The sequence below is a fragment of the Apostichopus japonicus genome, chromosome 5, assembly GCF_037975245.1.
Source record: "Apostichopus japonicus isolate 1M-3 chromosome 5, ASM3797524v1, whole genome shotgun sequence".
NCBI lineage: Eukaryota > Metazoa > Echinodermata > Holothuroidea > Aspidochirotida > Stichopodidae > Apostichopus > Apostichopus japonicus.
The window spans coordinates 8,244,604-8,267,749 of NC_092565.1; the positions used below are offsets into that span (position 1 = coordinate 8,244,604).

The 23,146-nt window shown below is 40.3% G+C and overlaps 1 protein-coding gene across 6 annotated transcripts in view; it reads left to right on the plus strand.

Annotated features, from left to right (window-relative positions):
* Positions 1-1,423: 1,423 nt before the first annotated feature.
* LOC139967525 (RNA/RNP complex-1-interacting phosphatase homolog) overlaps positions 1,424-23,146 on the plus strand; it is a 47,002-nt gene continuing 25,279 nt past the window's right edge. For 2 of the 6 annotated variants that reach the window (XM_071971420.1, XM_071971421.1), the window contains exons 1-8: positions 1,436-1,758; positions 17,854-17,926; positions 18,745-18,776; positions 19,238-19,340; positions 19,736-19,815; positions 20,646-20,689; positions 21,941-22,001; positions 22,589-22,635. In XM_071971420.1, coding sequence (XP_071827521.1) covers positions 1,727-1,758; positions 17,854-17,926; positions 18,745-18,776; positions 19,238-19,340; positions 19,736-19,815; positions 20,646-20,689; positions 21,941-22,001; positions 22,589-22,635 — 472 coding nt within the window. In that variant the 5' untranslated portion in view covers positions 1,436-1,726. Of the gene's footprint in view, positions 1,759-17,853; positions 17,927-18,744; positions 18,777-19,237; positions 19,341-19,735; positions 19,816-20,645; positions 20,690-21,940; positions 22,002-22,588; positions 22,636-22,865; positions 22,936-23,146 lie in introns of all 6 variants that reach the window. The other 4 variants (XM_071971423.1, XM_071971417.1, XM_071971419.1 and 1 more) reach the window with 4 other exon arrangements.

The following is a 23,146-nucleotide window of genomic DNA, read 5'->3' on the forward strand; positions in this document are numbered from 1 at the left end:
TACCGTAATATCAAAGACACAAGCCCAGTTGAGAGGACTGCCCGGGCATTGAATTTTTTTTTTTTGTAAGTGTCAGCTCTATGACTTATAGGCTAAGATGCACCTAGCTTTGTTGACCTCACACTGTTCATCAGAATACATGAGATGTTGAGCTTGGTTATTTAGAAATTATTGGTTATCCATATAATATTTACATTGTGATCTTTTGGATCAGATCTCTATAGACTTGTTCTTATACATGGTTGATGGCCCTGAGTCGGGAGTTGTGGTTAGACACTGGTCATTACCTATAGATGTTGGTTGTGCTTTACTACCTTGGAAAGGGTCTTCTCCACCCAGATGATTATATGATGATATGTATACTTCGAAGAAGCTGGATCGGAAGGCAGCCAGACGGCCCAAGTCTATTTTTTTTAATGTTTAATTAAAGTTTGTATCTGGTTTATTGTCTCGATACGGACTATAAGAAAACCTTAATTGTAATTTGACTATGTTGAAGTCGTGGAAATGTTGTCTGCATACATAATGGGACCTTTTTCCTTGGAATAAATCATGCTTTGCACCCATACAAGCTGTATTTGAGTTGTTTTTGTTTGTACTTATAAAGGTAATGTGCCTATATACACAAAATGTTGTAAACAGTCGACCCTCACCACTTCTTATTTGTATGTATCTTGTCACTGGTCGTTACAGTCAAGTTTTAGAATTTTGCCATTTTGATGAGTTGGAATGATGTAGTCCAAAAGTCCATTTACAGATTTTTAAAAGTTTGATGAGTTGGTATTGGTTCAATTTCCAGATTCATGTCGTTTTTAGGAATTGTTGCATCTCATCAAAAAATGTCAATCGACATGTCCGTTCTACACTTCTGTAGATATTTGACCAGATTTGACAGAAGTCAGTCAATTTTTTGGCCTTTTTGACAAGTTGATGCATCTTGCCAAAATGTAAGTTGCTAAAATACCTACAGAGAAGATTATTTAAATATAATTGAGTGCTTCTGAAATAGCCAAATGTCCGAGAGAAACCAACAAGCCCATCTTGTAGGGCTAGGTTATGCAAACAAAATAATAGCAGAGATAATGGAAATCTCTGCAAACTCGGTGAAGAACCTATGAATTTCTTTCAACCTAAGAAAGGGATAAATATGTGGTCATGTTACAAGTCCGGACCTAGCCTAACGTTAGGTATATAATATAAAGCCTTAATTAGTATAACCAGTTAATCACATTGCGTGGATCAAAACTACAAGCTATGTGATGTCATTGTATGTGTAAAACTAAGGAAAGAACAAATCTTCTATCATAACTTTTGGCCCACTGCTTAGAATTTGTATATGTATTTTGACGTCATAAGAGTGAACTTAGCTGTCAGAATCAAAGGAGACAACAACATCAAAGGAGACAACAGCATCAAAGTAGACAGCAACGTAGAAGGAAACGACAGCATCAGAGAAGACAACAACATTGAAGGAGACAACAACATGAAAAGATCTGCATCAAAGGAGACAACGGCATAGGAGACAACAACATAAAACGGCAGGCATCATAAGCGTTAACAACATAATACGGTGCGCCCTTTCGGCGTTCCATATCATTCCGAGGAACATCACTATCAAACTAATTTCTCTAAATTGCAGCAGTGAAATTCTTATCTGAGGTTGATAGTCGTTAATGCAAGTTCAGGTTAGGTAACCGAATGGTAATATAAGCAGCTGCCGAGAAACATGGTTAAGGGGAGGTTTTCTTTACCCGATAGGTAAGTTTGTGCATATTATTGTAACAATATTTTCAAGTTTTTAACGGAATATGTTTCCTTGTTTTGTGATGTGTACTTGTCCCAAGTCTAAACTAAGTCGTCTTGCCTATCCTTACTACTAGTACTAGGCCTTGTGACTGTAGGTACGTTGGACTTTAACACGTATGTTGGTGTACGGTAAATTCGCGTACTGTGTTACGGCCTATAATAAAAGTAGTTACACTGATACTAGTACTAGTATAGGCATTGTACACAGTACAGTGATAGTAATTCGTCGAAGTTGAAATCATTACGTGCGCTTCGCAAAAGGAATACATAGGAGAATGTTTGATCTCATGTTTTTCTTTATATTTCAATGTACCACTGGTGTTGTTCATGGTTGAATTATGTTTATTCGAGCACTGACAATGATATTGATAGTACTTCGCTAATTTAGTAAATCTGACCGAAACGGCGTAACAATTAACAATTTGGAAGCATTTTGAAAAAAAATGCTCTCATATTGTCATAATATTAAACATTGACAGTGTCACCAGTGTACTGCACATGCACAATTCAGAGATTTTGCTGTAACCTCGAGCCAAGATACAATCTGCCATCTGACAGACATTTCAGTCAAAAACGAATTCCGGACATTTTCGCCCTAGTAAAAAAACCAACTTATGGAAGAACTTAACAATGTGAAACACATTGCTATTATGACAGAAATCTGGTCTTCATCTGTTGGTTCCAACTCTCTTCTGAGTTTGACTGGACACTGGATTGGCCAAAACTTCGTCCGAAGACGGCTGATGCAAAAAGACTGAGATTGAGAATATGGCTGCATGGAATCTTAAATAAGAGACAGTGCTTACTCTGTTAAGGGACAATGCCGCCAATGTCACTGCTGGGCTTACTGTACTGCCGTTGGAATCGACCATCAGGGTTGCATTCACTTCTTGCAACTAGTCATTAAATCATGATACCATATCAATCCAGCGCTCAGTTAATGACATGCTGGCCACCTCCCGGCGCATTGCAGGACATTTGAGAGGGGGTTATAGCGCTCACGAGGGTTAAATCTCTGCAAAATAAACTAAGTCCGAGATCTGTGCAGTGCGTTATAGTATCATTAATAAATTCCCATTGACTTTGTGTTAGCTCCGTGAGGCGTTGCAAATGTTCAAGGCCCCCAGTCCCAAGCCCCCCACGGTATGGTACTCAAACTTCGTGAACGTCTAGCTGGTACATACGAAATTTGGGTCAGGACTTAGTTTGGGCCAAATCCCTATTTTCCATGGCGCACGGGGCCCGAAACACATGCCAAATATGCCAATTCTGTGTTGGACTTAGAAAAAAAATGAAACAGCTCCCATTGACTTTGTGTTAGCTCCGTGAGGCGTTGCAAAAGTTCAAGGCCCCCAGTCCCAAGCCCCCCACGGTATGGTACTCATACTTCATAGACGTCTAGTTGATACATACGAAATTTGGGTCAGGACTTAGTTTGGGTCAAATCCCTATTTTCCATGGCGCACGGGGCCCGAAACACATGCCAAATATGCCAATTTTGTTTTAGACTTAGAAAAAAAATGAAACAGCTCCCATTGACTTTGTGTTAGCTCCGTGAGGCGTTGCAAATGTTCAAGGCCCCCAGTCCCAAGCCCCCCACGGTATGGTACTCATACTTCGTGAACGTCTAGCTGATACATACGAAATTTGGGTCAGGACTTAGTTTGGGTCAAATCCCTATTTTCCATGGCGCACGGGGCCCGAAACACATGCCAAATATGCCAATTTTGTTTTGGACTTAGAAAAAAAATGAAACAGCTCCCATTGACTTTGTGTTAGCTCCGTGAGGCGTTGCAAATGTTCAAGGCCCCCAGTCCCAAGCCCCCCACGGTATGGTACTCAAACTTCGTGAACGTCTAGCTGGTACATACGAAATTTGGGTCAGGACTTAGTTTGGGCCAAATCCCTATTTTCCATGGCGCACGGGGCCCGAAACACATGCCAAATATGCCAATTCTGTTTTGGACTTAGAAAAAAAATGAAACAGCTCCCATTGACTTTGTGTTAGCTCCGTGAGGCGTTGCAAATGTTCAAGGCCCCCAGTCCCAAGCCCCCCACGGTATGGTACTCATACTTCATAGACGTCTAGCTGGTACATACGAAATTTGGGTCAGGACTTAGTTTGGGCCAAATCCCTATTTTCCATGGCGCACGGGGCCCGAAACACATGCCAAATATGCCAATTCTGTTTTGGACTTAGAAAAAAAATGAAACAGCTCCCATTGACTTTGTGTTAGCTCCGTGAGGCGTTGCAAATGTTCAAGGCCCCCAGTCCCAAGCCCCCCACGGTATGGTACTCATACTTCATAGACGTCTAGTTGGTACATACGAAATTTGGGTCAGGACTTAGTTTGGGTCAAATCCCTATTTTCCATGGCGCACGGGGCCCGAAACACATGCCAAATATGCCAATTTTGTTTTGGACTTAGAAAAAAAATGAAACAGCTCCCATTGACTTTGTGTTAGCTCCGTGAGGCGTTGCAAATGTTCAAGGCCCCCAGTCCCAAGCCCCCCACGGTATGGTACTCATACTTCGTGAACGTCTAGCTGATACATACGAAATTTGGGTCAGGACTTAGTTTGGGTCAAATCCCTATTTTCCATGGCGCACGGGGCCCGAAACACATGCCAAATATGCCAATTTTGTTTTGGACTTAGAAAAAAAATGAAACAGCTCCCATTGACTTTGTGTTAGCTCCGTGAGGCGTTGCAAATGTTCAAGGCCCCCAGTCCCAAGCCCCCCACGGTATGGTACTCAAACTTCGTGAACGTCTAGCTGGTACATACGAAATTTGGGTCAGGACTTAGTTTGGGCCAAATCCCTATTTTCCATGGCGCACGGGGCCCGAAACACATGCCAAATATGCCAATTCTGTTTTGGACTTAGAAAAAAAATGAAACAGCTCCCATTGACTTTGTGTTAGCTCCGTGAGGCGTTGCAAATGTTCAAGGCCCCCAGTCCCAAGCCCCCCACGGTATGGTACTCATACTTCGTGAACGTCTAGCTGATACATACGAAATTTGGGTCAGGACTTAGTTTGGGCCAAATCCCTATTTTCCATGGCGCACGGGGCCCGAAACACATGCCAAATATGCCAATTCTGTTTTGGACTTAGAAAAAAAATGAAACAGCTCCCATTGACTTTGTGTTAGCTCCGTGAGGCGTTGCAAAAGTTCAAGGCCCCCAGTCCCAAGCCCCCCACGGTATGGTACTCATACTTCATGGACGTCTAGTTGATACATACGAAATTTGGGTCAGGACTTAGTTTGGGTCAAATCCTTCATTTCCATGGCGCACGGGGCCCGAAACACATGCCAAATATGCCAATTCTGTTTTGGACTTAGAAAAAAAAAAATGAAACAGCTCCCATTGACTTTGTGTTAGCTCCGTGAGGCGTTGCAAATGTTCAAGGCCCCCAGTCCCAAGCCCCCCAAGGTATGGTACTCAAACTTCATGTACGTCTAGCTGGTACATATGAAATTTGGGTCAGGACTTAGTTTGGGTCAAATCCTTCTTTTCTATGGCGCACGGGGCCCGAAACACATGCCAAATATGCCAATTCTGTTTTGGACTTAGAAAAAAAATGAAACAGCTCCCATTGACTTTGTGTTAGCTCCGTGAGGCGTTGCAAAAGTTCAAGGCCCCCAGTCCCAAGCCCCCACGGTATGGTACTCATACTTCATGAACACCTAGCTGGTACATATGAAATCCCTATTTTCCATGGCGGATAATCTAATTCTATGAAAAACATTCTTAGCAACTCCTGAATATTACGCCAACTATGCTTACTGGATTATTTCTGTTTAGTACGGAAGCGTAGAAAGGACATTGCATTGACTTGCACACGTTATAATATATATCAATACGTCAAACTTTTGAAAACCGCTATTTGCACACTTCGTACAACTTGTCAAAACTAAGAGGTTGGATGACAAAATATACAAGAGACAAATACAAGCACAGAGTACACACAGGTAAATGAGTAGGGAGAACACAAAAGAGTAAGGTGAAAGAGGATTAATATACAAAGGAAGTGAGAGAACGAAGAAATTTACAGGGGGAGAGGAGAGGTACAGCAAATAAACTGTGGAGGGACAAAGGGAGGATTAAAGGAAGAGGGTATGGAATAAACTGCAGATGGACAAAGACAGGGAGGTGTGGAGAAAAAGAGGTGAAAGAGAGTCAAGAGAGAAGGTAACATAGGGGGGTATGGGAGGGGGGAAACATGGGGATAACAAGGGGGAGATGGAAAGGGGAGCAAAAGGTGGTGGTGGAATTGGGTTCAACAATGTGGTGACTACAGATGCATCTCGAAGTACGGTCACGGGTGAATGGGTGTAGGGTTAGAAGTAAAGGTTGGAACAGCAGCACGCACATGAAGGTCCGGTAGGTTGCGTGAACGTCTGTAGGCAAGGCTGGGTTTTTCAGGAACTGCTGGCCTTGGGGTCTGTCTGAAGGGAGGAGAATTTTGTGTTTGTTAGAACTGCTTTGTTTAAGAGGAATCTTTTCCCCTTTCCTTTCCTTTCCTTTCCTTTCCTTCTTTTTTGAGCCTCTGAAGAGGATCCTGCTAGGATCCAGGGGCGTAGCGAAGGGTTTTTTGTTGGGGGGGGGGTGTGGAGAATTTGATTTGCCGACGGATCTGGAAGTGGTGACTGAAATGGGGAGGGGTCTAAGGGGAGGGGGTGTCCCCTCCCCTTTGGCAATTTGTTAGTTTTGAAACGTCCTTAGATGCCATCTGGTGTATATTTTAAGTCAAATTTGATTTGCCGACGGATCTGGAAGTGGTGACAGAAATGGGGGAGGGGTCTAAGGGGAGGGGGTGTCCCCTTCCCCTTTGGAAAATTTTTAGTTTTGAAACGTCCTTAGATGCAATCTGGTGCATATTTTAAGTCAAATTTGGCACGGAAGAAGCTCCCGTTCTCCTTTTCTCTATTCAGCTTTCCTTCTTTCTTCCCCTTCCGCTCTCTTCACCTTTTCTCCTTTTGCCGACAGACCCAAAATTTGCCGACAGCGACCAAATTATTGGGGGGTGTGACACCCCCCCCCACACCCCCCCGCTCGCTACGCCCCTGCTAGGATCGAAACGTCAGGCCAACTTACATTTTCAAGAAAGACCTCCTGTAACTACACACCTTTAAGATTGTATGTATACTTTTGGTTACTACAACCAACGTGCAGGCGCGTAGCCAGAAATTTGCCAAGGGAGGGGCGAAACTGTAGATTCGGCATTGCAAACTATCTAAGCGTAGCGCCACTATGGGTTGGCGCGAAGCGTGCAAGACAATTTTGGCTGAAATGCTTCCCAGATCGCTGGAAATGGCACTTCCCAGGCCTTGTAAGTTGCATCTTAGCATTTTCTCTTTTGAAAATACTAGCGATATCATAAAAACATTAAATTTAAAAAAAAAATATGCTCAAGGGGGGCTGCCCCCTTCGCCCCCCCCCCCCTTGGCTACGCGCCTGCCAATGTGCATTACCTTGCATTTATCAATATTAAAAAGCATTTGCCATCACTGAGAACAGGAAAAAACTTATCCAAATTAGTTTGAAACTTCGCAGAATCGCTTTTAGAAGAGACCTCAGAATACAATTTGGTGTCATCAGCAAACTTCTTAGCTGTACACAAAACATCTCCGTCAATGTCATTTGTATGATTCTATGTCGCAGCCCTAATACCCGTCAGCCCCACTTTTCAAGGTTTTTAGCCAATTATTCGTTCAGAATTTGAAAATTCACACTTTTCGTGAAATAAATTCACTTCAAAACATACCCATAATGTTGCACAAAATTTCATCTATGGACAATCAATACAGAAAGACCTCCTTCAACCCCTTAACAGACCGGTCAAAATTGCACGAGTAGAGGGAAGTATGCTTAGGAATGTTGGTCAGGGAAATTTCGAAAATTTAGACACAGTTAATTTATTGGTCCATGGGCGCACATCAGTCTTGGATAATGGTGGGGACGCATGTCTGTTCTCTGATACTCTCTAAGTGGAGCGCGACCATGGGTTCAGGCTTAACGTACACAAAATTTTGGGCAAATATACCTCTCAGATCGCCGGCAATAACAGTTCCTGCAGACCCAAATGATGCTCCCAAACCTACTTTAGTTTTAGATCTCGTGGCCTATAAATTTAGTTTGGGAAGCACATGGGCGTCTGCGGAAAAAAATCAGGGACAAATAATCCAAGTAGACTTTTGTATACGATGGGTCTGGGGTCGTCTCCCAGAAAATAATTATAGACTGCCGCAAATGCGATATCCGTCCTATATTTAACAACTGTGGATAAATATAATAAAATTAGAACTGAACGTGAAGGTAGTTCAAATTGGCAACACACAGTGTGAGTTGTTAACGATTGTTTTGTTCGCACTCAGTCTGTTTTGCTGACCACAATTTACCAGTCTCGTGTATAGATTATGTTTCACATGATTGAATGTGTTAATACTTCAGCGGAGAAGTCACGCACGCCTAACAGTGTCAATAGTAATCATTCTCGTTTTTTATAGCATGTCATTTGCACAATGCTGGATCAAAATACGCCAAAGTTCAATACAGGGGAATTTGAAATGCAACGTTTGGTCAAGACAAATTGGTGGGGACATGGTATATCATGTCCCCACCACTGAAAAAGTTGGTGGGGACGCGTCCCGCTGTCCCGCCATGATCTGCGCCTATGTATTGGTGTACAAATATTAAAACCTCTTATAATGGCGACTATGAAACTTCGTTGAAGGAAATGAAAAAATACCATATATTTCCGAAACCGAACACTACACACATACACAGTTTGGAGGCTGTTCATTCTAGAACGCCATTTTCATGTTCACTGATATGATGTGATATCTGCTGTTTGATTTACAAATTCGAATAATTGAAATGAGACTGAAATAAATAACTTTTATATGCTTATAGGCAATGCCCCACATTCTTTTCATTTCGAAAGACGCAAGGTTTTAAGTTCATTACACACTGAAGGCTTCGATTCTCTATTTGCCTTCAGTTTATGGAAGATCTTGGGATTTTCATCCCTATAGATATCGCTAGATATTGCTAGATATCCATACAGTACATTGTCTTGGGATTTTTCGGGGCCTGATCTTGGGAAATTGCAAAATCGGGAGTGGTCATGCACACTCCATGTAGGTCAGTGAACGACCTCTTGTTGTCACTAAAACACAACCCCGATCACTTTGTTTATCGATGAAGTGGTGTGTTGCCGGATTTGCCAAGTTCTTGGCACTACGGGCGAAGCAGGGACGTCGCTAGAAGGGCCGTAGGTGTCTCACCCCTCAATCTTGGTAAAACTGACGATAGCTGGAAAATTAGAGTGCGACAGTCGGAATTTCCTACTGTCGCACTCTCATTTTTCAGACTGTCGCACTCTAATTTTCACATATTCTTGTAATTTGTGAGTGACCTAATTTTTTCTGTCAAAATTGACCCTTAATCAGTCATATTTAACACGTTTTCCTTGTCGTATTGAGGAATTGTATCTCGCGAACCTTATACTCCACCATACAAAACTTCGTACGATTTTGAATACTCTAAAAAAAAATGCCTTTTAGAACTACTGTACAACGTTCAGCTTCAATTCGGTTAATTTATGTATTAATTTTGCTATTGGGTGGGTTGACCCTGTCCGCTAGCTTCAAGTAAGTTCAGAATATACATTGGCTGTATGAAAACGCTCAATGCTAATCTATGGAAGCTTAAAAGTGCCATCGACATTAGAAAAACTTTGCCCCATAAGTTGACCTTTTTCAGTAAATTGTTTAGATAATAAGATAAAATCTTATCAAAAATCAGAAAAATGTTGGATTGTTCAGTTGCTTTAACTGAGCAATTGAACAACTTTCTGCAAAATGTTTAATTGACAACTTATCATACCTCGCCAATTGGACATTTTTGGCAAAATGTTTAATTGTTCACTTCATTTCAACTGAGCAATTGAAACATTTTCTGCAAAATGTTGAATTGACAACTTATCGTATCTCGTCAATTGGACATTTTTGGGCAAAATGTTTAATTGTTCACTTCATTCCATCTGAGCAATTGAAACATTTTCTGCAAAATGTTTAATTGACAACTTATCTTTTCTCGTCAATTGGACATTTTTTGGCAAAATGTTTAATTGTTATGTAGATGTGAACAATCTCAGGAAGAGATGCGTGCGTCCGCCCCGGCAATGATACGCCTTTGGATCCACTACATGATATTCACAGGAAATGTGCTCAATTCTCAAATCACATGCGGAATTTATTTTTAGATTCATTGTATGACTTACGGTACTAGGGTGGGGTAACAATTAGCATTCAGTTCGCGGTTGTATAACCTTCTATCTCTGGATGGCAGTGTAGCATCGAAGGACATATGTCTAGTTCAGTTCGCACATACATTTGGTCTAATATCGAAATGTGTCATGTTCCCAGACGACTCGTTCGAGTTCAAGACCAGCCACAGTTAGTTTCATAGCACAATTTTACAATTGTTTAAGGCGATCATACACACACACGCGTCATCATATTCTAATATATAGTATTGTTGTATATATAGTATATATATATAACGAAATATATATATATAACGAAAATCCACGTTTACTCCAAAAGAAAATATTATTAGAGAAAACCAGAGAAATAAGATATGGCTCATAATTGACAAAAAAGGAGTAAGTTTTAGAAAATATATTGGAAATGTGTCATTTTGTACTTTTCATTCGACTGCCAAGTATTGCTGACGAATATGATATATATATATCCACTAGTCTCAACATATATATATATATATATATATATATATACGGTATATATATACGGTATATATATATACGGTATATATATATACGGTATATATATATAGAGTGGAGTCCGTTGGCGTCTATCTTGGCGCAGAGTGCTCTATGTCCATTGGACAGAGCGGAATATATGTTGATACTAGATGAGACTAGTGGAACACTAGTAGTTGTAACTCGGAGTTTCACGCTTTATAGCGATCTTCAGACAACTGGTCAGTTGTCTGAAGTTCAACTGGTCAGTTGTCTGAAGATCGCTATAAAGCGTGAAACTCCGAGTTACAACTACTAGTGTTCCACTAGTCTCATCTAGTATCAACATATATATATATATATATATATATATATATATATATATATATATATATATATATATATATATATATATAAATATATATATATATATATTTATATATATATTAATGCAATGGAGGTAAACGACAAAGGCAAATGAATATATATAAATGAAAATCGTAATGAGTTGGAAAATCAAGAACAGTGAAAAAACTTTCAGCCTCCACAGGGATTCGAACCCGGGCCTTCCGCTCTGTGCGTATATGCACAGAGCGGAAGGCCCGGGTTCGAATCCCTGTGGAGGCTGGAAGTTTTTTCACGTTTCGTCCCCAACGCCCCCCTGGATACGCGCATGTGTTAAGTACAATGTGTAAAAGTTAAGGGCCTGACGTTTCGATCCTAACAGGATCTTCCAGTGGCTGAAGGACATACAGGTTAATGAGAATAGGGAGAACACAAAAGAATTAGGTGAAAGAGGATTTTTAGACAAAGGAAGGATAGAACGAAGAAATTTACACAGAAAGAGGAGAGGTACAGGAGACAAATTGTGGAGGGACAAAGGAAGTATTAGGGAAGAGGGTACGGAATAAACTGCAGAAGGACAAAGACATGGAGGTGTGGAGAAAAAGGGTGGAAGAGAGCCAAGAGAATGGAGGTAACCAGGGGGAGAAGGAAAGGAGGGGGGGGGGAAAGCAAAATCCACTGTTGATCTGTAACCATAGAATATCTTCTTGAGGGTGGTTCTGGTTTCACCAACATACTGGATGCCGCAAACTCTGCAAGAGATCTTATCTGCTATTTTCATTTTAGCTCTACCTATGCATGCTTTAAGCAAACCAGAGTCCGTGGGAACGCCTAGAAGTGACTCTGTGTTATTCCAGTGCTCCACTCGGTGTAAGTAAAGGTTACGATTCTTTGAAATCACAGCTCCATAATTTGACTCTGGATAGCAATAGATTCCAACAATGGCGACCCTAAAGAAGCCCTGTCTTTGTCCTTCTGCAGTTTATTCCTATCCCCTTCTTTGAATCCGCCCTTTGTCCCTCCGCAGTTTATTTGCTGTACCTCTCCTCTCCCCCTGTAAATTTCTTCGTTCTCTCACTACCTTTGTCTACTAATCCTCTTTCACCTTACTCTTTTGTGTTCCCCGTATTCACTATACTCATTAACCTGTCTGTACTCTGTGCGCTTGTATTTGTCACTTATTTTGTCCTTGAGCCTCTGAAGAAGATCCTGCTAGGATCGAAACGTCAGGTCTTAACTTTTACACATTGTACCAAACATATTTCCAATTGATATCACTTTATTAACACTGTTCTGCTGTTCGTAATTACGAAATAGTTTGAAAGGCGTATTCAATGCGATCACTATCCGATTGCTTTCCATGACTGTATAGTAACATCATTACTTTCTGTGAAGAAACTAGGGTAGAACTTAGGCAGATACATGTGTTAAACATGAAATCTCAAATTGGAAAATTATATTTGTACTGTGTGTACTCTGTGCTTGTATTTTTCCCTTGTATATTTTGTCATCCAGCCTCTTAGTATTGACAAGTTGTACGAAGTGTGCAAAACGCAGTTTTCAAAAGTTTGACGTATTGATATATTTTATTAAGTGTGCAAGTCAATGCAATGTCCTTTCTACGCTTCCGTACGATACAGAAATAATCAAGTTAACATAGTTGGCGTAAGGTTCAGGAGTTGTTAAGAATGTTGTAATAGAATAAGGTTATCCGCCGTGGAAAAGAGGGATTTCGCATGTACCAGCTAAGTTTTCATGAAGTTTGAGTACCATACCTTGGGGGGCTTGGGACTGGGGGCCTTGAACTTTTGCAACGCCTCACGGAGCTAACACAAAGTCAATGGGAGCTGTTTCATTTTTTTTATAAGTCCAAAACAGAATTGGCATATTTGGCATGTGTTTCGGGCCCCGTGCGCCATGGAAAATAGGGATTTGACCCAAACTAAGTCCTGACCCAAATTTCGTATGTATCAACTAGACGTCCATGAAGTATGAGTACCATACCGTGGGGGGCTTGGGACTGGGGGCCTTGAACTTTTGCAACGCCTCACGGAGCTAACACAAAGTCAATGGGAGCTGTTTCATTTTTTTTCTAAGTCCAAAACAGAATTGGCATATTTGGCATGTGTTTCGGGCCCCGTGCGCCATGGAAAATAGGGATTTGACCCAAACTAAGTCCTGACCCAAATTTCGTATGTACCAGCTAGACGTTCACGAAGTATGAGTACCATACCGTGGGGGGCTTGGGACTGGGGGCCTTGAACATTTGCAACGCCTCACGGAGCTAACACAAAGTCAATGGGAGCTGTTTCATTTTTTTTCTAAGTCCAAAACAGAATTGGCATATTTGGCATGTGTTTCGGGCCCCGTGCGCCATGGAAAATAGGGATTTGGCCCAAACTAAGTCCTGACCCAAATTTCGTATGTACCAGCTAGACGTTCACGAAGTTTGAGTACCATACCGTGGGGGGCTTGGGACTGGGGGCCTTGAACATTTGCAACGCCTCACGGAGCTAACACAAAGTCAATGGGAGCTGTTTCATTTTTTTTATAAGTCCAAAACAGAATTGGCATATTTGGCATGTGTTTCGGGCCCCGTGCGCCATGGAAAATAGGGATTTGACCCAAACTAAGTCCTGACCCAAATTTCGTATGTATCAACTAGACGTCCATGAAGTATGAGTACCATACCGTGGGGGGCTTGGGACTGGGGGCCTTGAACTTTTGCAACGCCTCACGGAGCTAACACAAAGTCAATGGGAGCTGTTTCATTTTTTTTCTAAGTCCAAAACAGAATTGGCATATTTGGCATGTGTTTCGGGCCCCGTGCGCCATGGAAATGAAGGATTTGACCCAAACTAAGTCCTGACCCAAATTTCGTATGTATCAACTAGACGTCCATGAAGTATGAGTACCATACCGTGGGGGGCTTGGGACTGGGGGCCTTGAACTTTTGCAACGCCTCACGGAGCTAACACAAAGTCAATGGGAGCTGTTTCATTTTTTTTCTAAGTCCAAAACAGAATTGGCATATTTGGCATGTGTTTCGGGCCCCGTGCGCCATGGAAATGAAGGATTTGACCCAAACTAAGTCCTGACCCAAATTTCGTATGTATCAACTAGACGTCCATGAAGTATGAGTACCATACCGTGGGGGGCTTGGGACTGGGGGCCTTGAACTTTTGCAACGCCTCACGGAGCTAACACAAAGTCAATGGGAGCTGTTTCATTTTTTTTCTAAGTCCAAAACAGAATTGGCATATTTGGCATGTGTTTCGGGCCCCGTGCGCCATGGAAAATAGGGATTTGGCCCAAACTAAGTCCTGACCAAAATTTCGTATGTACCAGCTAGACGTTCACGAAGTTTGAGTACCATACCGTGGGGGGCTTGGGACTGGGGGCCTTGAACATTTGCAACGCCTCACGGAGCTAACACAAAGTCAATGGGAGCTGTTTCATTTTTTTTCTAAGTCCAAAACAGAATTGGCATATTTGGCATGTGTTTCGGGCCCCGTGCGCCATGGAAATGAAGGATTTGACCCAAACTAAGTCCTGACCCAAATTTCGTATGTACCAGCTAGACGTTCACGAAGTATGAGTACCATACCGTGGGGGGCTTGGGACTGGGGGCCTTGAACTTTTGCAACGCCTCACGGAGCTAACACAAAGTCAATGGGAGCTGTTTCATTTTTTTTCTAAGTCCAAAACAGAATTGGCATATTTGGCATGTGTTTCGGGCCCCGTGCGCCATGGAAATGAAGGATTTGACCCAAACTAAGTCCTGACCCAAATTTCGTATGTATCAACTAGACGTCCATGAAGTATGAGTACCATACCGTGGGGGGCTTGGGACTGGGGGCCTTGAACTTTTGCAACGCCTCACGGAGCTAACACAAAGTCAATGGGAGCTGTTTCATTTTTTTTCTAAGTCCAAAACAGAATTGGCATATTTGGCATGTGTTTCGGGCCCCGTGCGCCATGGAAAATAGGGATTTGACCCAAACTAAGTCCTGACCCAAATTTCGTATGTACCAGCTAGACGTTCACGAAGTATGAGTACCATACCGTGGGGGGCTTGGGACTGGGGGCCTTGAACTTTTGCAACGCCTCACGGAGCTAACACAAAGTCAATGGGAGCTGTTTCATTTTTTTTCTAAGTCCAAAACAGAATTGGCATATTTGGCATGTGTTTCGGGCCCCGTGCGCCATGGAAATGAAGGATTTGACCCAAACTAAGTCCTGACCCAAATTTCGTATGTATCAACTAGACGTCCATGAAGTATGAGTACCATACCGTGGGGGGCTTGGGACTGGGGGCCTTGAACTTTTGCAACGCCTCACGGAGCTAACACAAAGTCAATGGGAGCTGTTTCATTTTTTTTCTAAGTCCAAAACAGAATTGGCATATTTGGCATGTGTTTCGGGCCCCGTGCGCCATGGAAAATAGGGATTTGACCCAAACTAAGTCCTGACCCAAATTTTGTATGTACCAGCTAGACGTTCACGAAGTATGAGTACCATACCGTGGGGGGCTTGGGACTGGGGGCTTTGAACTTTTGCAACGCCTCACGGAGCTAACACAAAGTCAATGGGAGCTGTTTCATTTTTTTTCTAAGTCCAAAACAGAATTGGCATATTTGGCATGTGTTTCGGGCCCCGTGCGCCATGGAAAATAGGGATTTGACCCAAACTAAGTCCTGACCCAAATTTCGTATGTACCAGCTAGACGTTCACGAAGTATGAGTACCATACCGTGGGGGGCTTGGGACTGGGGGATTTGAACTTTTGCAACGCCTCACGGAGCTAACACAAAGTCAATGGGAGCTGTTTCATTTTTTTTTCTAAGTCCAAAACAAAATTGGCATATTTGGCATGTGTTTCGGGCCCAGTGCGCCATCGAAAAGAAGGATTTGACCCAAACTAAGTCCTGATCCAAATTTCGTATGTACCAGCTAGACGTCCATGAAGTATGAGTACCATACCGTGGGGGGCTTGGGACTGGGGGCCTTGAACATTTGCAACGCCTCACGAACATGGTGTTGAATCAATATCACGAACTTCATTTTCTTTTGAGATCTCATTCCTGTGCAAAGTCAATGCGTACAGAGAACCTGAAAATATTTCTGTGTGTGTGCGCCGTGGTGCAACGTTGTGATTTTGGTCTCGTCAGGATTTAGCCACCTTGGTCAGAGATTTAACCTGTGTAAGCGCTATAACCTCTTCTGGGACATTTCAACCATTCCCTCTTGGCTTATCATTGCCTTGCAGGCGAAGCATCATATTCCAGAACACCATAATAGTTCAGGATGTTGCAACCCGCTGGAACAGTTCATTTTACATGTTGGAAAGTTTGCTGGAACAGAAGAATGTTATTGTAGAGTATTCCAGCTTGTATGACATTCCTGTCATGACAGCTGACCAATGGAAGCTGGCTAGCACACTAGTTGTGACACTACAACATTTCGAGGAAATAACCCAAAAGGCGCCCTCCTCCTCAGCATCCACCTCTATGATCATTCCATAGGTGTCCATGTTATGCCGGTCACTTGAGAGACACACAGATGACAGAGGCATTCAAACTTTAACTCAAAGCATGCTTGACTCATTGAATCGGCGGTTTTCGGAAATGGAAACCAACAAACTGCTTGTGGTACAAAACGTTTTCTTTTCAAGAGAAAACACTCCACAGGTAGCAACAGACTGGCTGGTAGAGGAGTCCACACCCACTGCCCCAACACCAGAGACGGAGGCGGCCCGAGCTAAAGAAACATTATCTGCAGCCAGTGATTTGCTTGAAGATGAGTATACTGCCTTTTTAAGGGAGCAAGGATGCACAGGCAGCACATACTCCAGGTTGTGGCAGCGCAAAAAGAAGAGATCAACATATTTCTAGTGGACCCCTTTCAAGAACGAGATGGAGACCCGTTCGCATGGTGGAAACTGAACAACCATCGATTCCCACACCTTGCAAAATTGGCCATGAAATATCTATGTGCTCCTCCATCGAGCGTACCTAGTGAAAGGCTTTTAAGCAAAGCAGGGGACGAGAAACGCAACAGACTCAACCCCAACAAAGCAGAAATGCTGCTCGTGATAAGAGGAAACCTCCCGCTTTCAAATTTCAATATTAAGATAAAGTTGGGCTTACAAGATTTGATTTGTTCATGTGGATTCTCTGATTGCTATTTTTCATTTTTATTCATATACTGAACTGTAACATCTTCATAATTTTAACTTGGAATTTGTTTTCAAACTTAATTTTGCATTTGAATACTGGTTCAATGACTAAACTTAAATTTGCATTCAGTGTATTCCTTTCACATGTTGACTGTCAGTATCATCGGAAATGAGCCAAAGCTTTTCAGTCATGTAAAAAAGGCGAATGACTTAAGCTTGTAAACTGTTGCGTTTGTTAGGAATTGTTGGCAAAGAGAACTTTTAGAATATTCGTTTTCATTTTTTCTTTGACATATGATTTTCATCAATTTCTGTTTAACCATAAAAGGAGTCTGAGATTCTGTAGATCTATCTATGTCTGCACATCGTATTAAACCACTATCATAGACAATTTGTAGAAAATCATCAATTTTTTAGTGTTCCACAGGATCGATCAGAGTAGTTGACAGAAATTTAAGAAGATTAAAATAATTGAAAAGGAAATCATACATTTTGTTATGCAAGCTTTGAAAGGAAATAATGTACTCTGTACTGAAGCTCTAGAAATTTCTTGCAAACAGGTCAATAGAAATCTTACCAAGTTATCACTGATGTTTTGATTTTCTTGTGTACTAATTGTTCATAACAATATACAGTACTGTAGTTTGTAGCTGAAAATGAATGAGTGGAAAGCACTGTGGTTATGATTCAAGAATTGATGAGTGCTTTGAATTTAAACATGTAATGTTATTTTATGATTTTGTTTTCCTCACAGGTGGACAGACTATGATGCAGTCGGGGATGTCATTCCAGGTACCAGGTTTATAGCCTTTAAAGTGCCCTTGAGGGTAAGTAATTTACTCTGCTTGGGAAGGGTGCTGTCATTTCACTGTAAAGTTTGTAGAAGCGTTTTCCCATTTTCATTCATCATGGAACAGTTTGTGTGCATTAGTCTTTAAATGGCAAACTATGAAAGAAAAATAGAGGTGTTGTATCAAAACAAATTTGGTTCAATCCACGCAAAATCAAATGAGGACTCCACGCTTCTGTCTCATATTTAATAAGCCATTATTGATATGATGTGTTCCCAGATGTTTCAAAGGGAGAAAATATAATTAAGTGAAGTTGAACTATATAGTAACAGTAATTCATAACAATCTCTTAGACTACAAGAAGTAAAACTACTCTTCTCAGTGTGTGGCAAAACGGTATTTAAACGATTCCCTTCAAACTTTGCTTTGTAACTGATACTGGGTTCAGTTTCCTTATATTGCAAGTAACCACTTGAAGGGTTGTAACTCTCATAATAAACAGCTCAGGACACGACAAGAAATACTGTCAGGAAATAATTCTGTGTAGCAGCTTTGAAGGTTCTGAAACTTACCTTATAAAATGCTATGGTTCCTATGTACATACTATGTGAAAAAACAAACTGCTATGCATCTTTAGACTTGTATAGCAAATTGCCTATTTTGCAAAGCATTTGCAATGCAATGCCAGATAAATTAATCCCTGACTGTGGTATGAAAACTGTAATCATTGTTCATTCCTAAGATCTCCTTCTATGAGTTATCTGCCAGTAGATCTAGTGCAATATTTTAAGTACAAGCTTTTTTTAGCACATTTTATAATGATGCCATCAATTTTCAATCCTTGTTATTTTCAGCTTCAATATTTTCATAGAAAGGGTTTAGAAAGGTAAAGTAAGATTCTACATTTAATATTTTATGAGTTTTAATTCCATTATCTGTATAAGATAATATCAAGTGCTATATTTGGATTTCATACTTTTTTACAATCCTGTTTTGTCGCATTTATCTTGTAACTCCAATAACAGGAAAGCATGCTCATCTAAACTTTGGTTGAGAGAATGGCATTTGAACTCCTTCCCATAAATTCAGAGTATAAAAACATGATTGTGTAGGCAAAGATTCACTTTACTTCCTTATTGTAGACCTCTGCTAGATTGCATACCACTACTGCCAATTGAGCACTGTGCAGATGCCTATGTGCTCAATCTTCTTTTCTTCTCTGTTGACATGGGTACAGATTATTGTTTGGTAACAGGTTCTTACAGTAACAATCTTAACTTTTAGTTTTAAACCACACTTTGATTGTAGGTTAAATTTCAGTCTATGTTTATAATTTCTTTTACACAGAGAAATTTTCACAACCTCCGATCTAAATGAAAAGTTAGGAGACAAATTGCGTTTGGTCGTTGATCTATCTTGTAAACAAGTCGGAATGTATTACAATCCAGAGGTATGTATGTAATGAAGTAACTTTTAACAGTATTGCAGTATAAGTGTTAAAATATGTATTATCAACTCCCCCATGGTAGTTATTGCAATAAGTCTTTAATTGCAGAGGTCGCTATGATTTCCCATCAACGTTATTGCAGTCAGCATTAAATTAATGACATGCATGGAAATTTTAATTGTGCATGCATGACTTCTAAGGTTAATAGAGTCAAACTGCTATGTTATGGTTTCAATCACTTTGGTAGAATAATGTATACATTCAGACCTGTAGTTCAACCTGACAAAGCATTGTTTCTGTTGTTATATTACCTCCATGCGTAACTTAAATATATATCAGTCACATACTGTGTTTCAAGATGCTCCATTATATTTGATACTTGCTTGTACATGTTATAGGACTTGGAGAAAAATGGAATACGCTATGAGAAACTGCGAGTTGAAGGAAAGAAGGTGCCGAGTGAGCACATAATCAAAAGGTAAGGAAGAGGTGTAAATGGTGGTATATTATCATGTTTACCGGTGCTGTGGCCGAGTGGATAAAGCAGTGGGGTTTGAAGCAATGAGGCTTAGCAATCGGAAGGTCCAGGGTTCGATTCCCGGCCGGGCCATAGTAAGGTGGGATTTTCATCCAAGAGCAATCTAAGGTTTTTGCATCTGAAATGACTTTCTAAATTTCAAAAGAATTCCAAATTTGAGTTAAAATGTTGAATTGGTGGTTAAACCGTATTTGAACTTAGATGGTTCAGTCAAATGAGGGGTTGAGTTAGGTCATACACAGTATAATATCAGGTTTAACATGTTAGTAATGTTGTGTTGATGATCTGAGAGTTTATGTGGGTTATCTTGCCTGTTTTAAATACTATGTTATGCTTAGTGGGTTACCTTGCAGGTTTGTTGTTTCAGCGAGATGTGGTGAAGTTGCGGGGCATGCAGGTAATAAATGGTAGTGGTGTTAGGGAGGGGTAGTCTCTCCACCGAATAGAGGAAGACTACCCTGAGTAATGGATTGGAATTCAGTTTGGAAAGGGAGGTATTCTCATGAGAAGGTCATTAGTCAGAGGATTTGGCCTTAGAGGGCGCACAGTGTGAAAGGGGTACCAGTTCACTCTAGACATGGTACAACAAGAGTGCTGAGGCTGTTAGGAGACAGATAAGTCACTCATAAATGTCCAAACCCGGCAAGTGTTTGAAATGTTACAGTTTCATACAAAGATGAGACAAACATAAAATAGAGTATCTATGTGAAAACTCTTAATGTAGTCATTAGTCATTAACTTGACAGTTTATCATTTTTGTTTTTTTGCAGATTTAAACGTATCGTGACAGAATTTGAGAAGAGGCAACCGGAAGGTGAGTCAATGACAACGATGAACATTTATGTGTCCTTTGGATCCCATCTGTACCTGAGTTATTCCACTGCATTTGAATTTTGGATTTCTTGCCACAGGGCAAAAGGAATCTATGCGGTGGTGCTGGCATATTCGTGTGTATGTGAGACGCCTTGGCTTGTAAACATGATAACTCAAAAACTAAATAGTGGGTGAACTTGATATTTGGTATGTGGATGCACCTTATAGAGCAGAAGGATCCTATTGTTCAAGGTCATTTGAGTTCAAGAGGGGTCAAAGTCTGAAAACCTTGTAAACACCATAATTAAAAAATTGTAAAGTGAATGAACTGTATATTTGGTATGTGGATACACTATATAGAGTTGAAGGATCTCAATGTTCTCTGTGAAGGTTGAAGGTCATTTGAGGTCCCAGGGATTATGTTTGATTTAAATCATATTTTGGTCATAGTCATCAGCAAACCCACCTTACTGGTACTTAGAAAGTTGAAAATGTTACCTTTTTCTGCAACAATACAATGATTGCACAATTTTACTTGGTAAAAGAAAATAATATACTTAATATGCTCATTAAGCTGACTGCTGAACAACACTTCAATGCTAATTTGATACAATTAGTTCATACACTATTACTACGGCACTAAATTGTTTGTACTTGAAGCCATTTTCCTAGAAATGATGCAAATGACAAAGAGTTTGGCTGATATTGGCCTTATTCATTGTAATGTTCATCTTGAAGATAATTCCAATGGTACAATTAAGCTATGCAGGACATTGTTCAAGAAATTACAGAACCTTCAAAGGTCAGGTGGAAAATAAGTCACCTTGTAAAACTGACTTAATTCTTTTATCATGTTCAGTTATTATGTTTCTCATGCTGCCAGACCACATGATCACCTTGTCACCATTCATCCACACAATCATAATTGACAAACAGCAACTTTCTTAAAAGGGTATAAACTTTACTGATTGGGGTATTTATTATTTTTTACAAAGGTTCCATCCAAAACAAGCTGGTATGGCCCTTTATCTAAACTTATAACCAAAAATATTTATTTATGATATTTAAGAATATGAGAATTGTCTTTTTGGAAAGAAAGTGGTGACTGATCAATCTTGTTACCCCTCTTTCTTCTCCTGGGTAATAAGTCCTTAAAAAGTTACTGTAAGATTCAGCATGCTATTGTAGCTTTACCCAAAATCAAGTTAGTGATTTATCTTGAGAATGCTTTAATTTTTGCATTTTGTTTCAGATTATTACATTGGAGTACACTGTACTCATGGTGTGAACAGAACTGGCTATGTTATATGTAGGTAAGGTTACGAGAAGCCCTTAATGTAACATACTGTGAATGTTTGTTGTTGCTTACCTGGATGTCATTTCAGATAGTAAGGTGAATGTTTGTATGTCTTCAGTCTTCATGTCATGGAAGTCATGTTGAAAATATTATGGCGTACTCGTTTTGTTATGTTTTGTTCTTCTTTTATTGGTTGGAGTAAGAAGTGTATGTTTTACATTTATTTGAAAAGTCTACTTTGTAAACAGGGGAATCACCAATAATTGGCATAATTCTATAATTTTAATACCTGGGCAGATGGGGTAAGATACAGTATAAATAATAATATACATGTACATATTTCTGCATAAAGACTTCTTTTCTTGGACTAAATTATGATTACAAGGCTTATCTTAATTAAGTCTAACTGAATAGTTGCAACAATTCATCTCCAAGAATGAATATGCAAAATTGGGATTAGCTTTAAATTTATTGAAATTAAAAAATTAAAAGTTGTCTGATTATTATGAGTTATTACTGATCATTTTGTACAATGAGCTACTGACCACTGACACTTTCCTCACTCTTTTCAATAAACTCTTGATTTTGTTTCCATGGTGACAGGTACATGATTGAACAGTTGAGTAAAACCACTGATGAAGCCTTGAGAGGTCAGTTCCATCTGCATCAGCATTCTTGATGCGTCATTATGGTTTTTGTTTTATATTCTCCCATATTAGGTCCAGTTATATTTTAAACCAATCTTTATTCTGAAACTTGTATGCACTTCATACTTCACCTTACTAAATGCAACGTATAAGAATCTTGTAGGCACATCAGTACTGTAATGAAAGGTGGCAAAGGATCACTTATGAGTCTTTCAGTTTTGTATCTTCAACAGCATTTGAATCTGGTAGAGGGCATCCACTGGAAAGAGAAAATTACATTGAGGCATTGCATAAATTTGAAAAGTAAGTACAACCTTTTGTTTTTCAACTTTACCCATTGAAGTCTCGCATGCTTTTAGAGACATACATCTTTATCTTAGGTAAGCAATCAATGTTTTTGTAAAGAGCAATTAAATTTTTGGGGGAACAGTTAATACAACAGTATTTGCTTCGACCATTAATTAAAGCACAGTGCATGCGTCTGATCAGGCTGTTCAAGCCAAATATTTTCTTT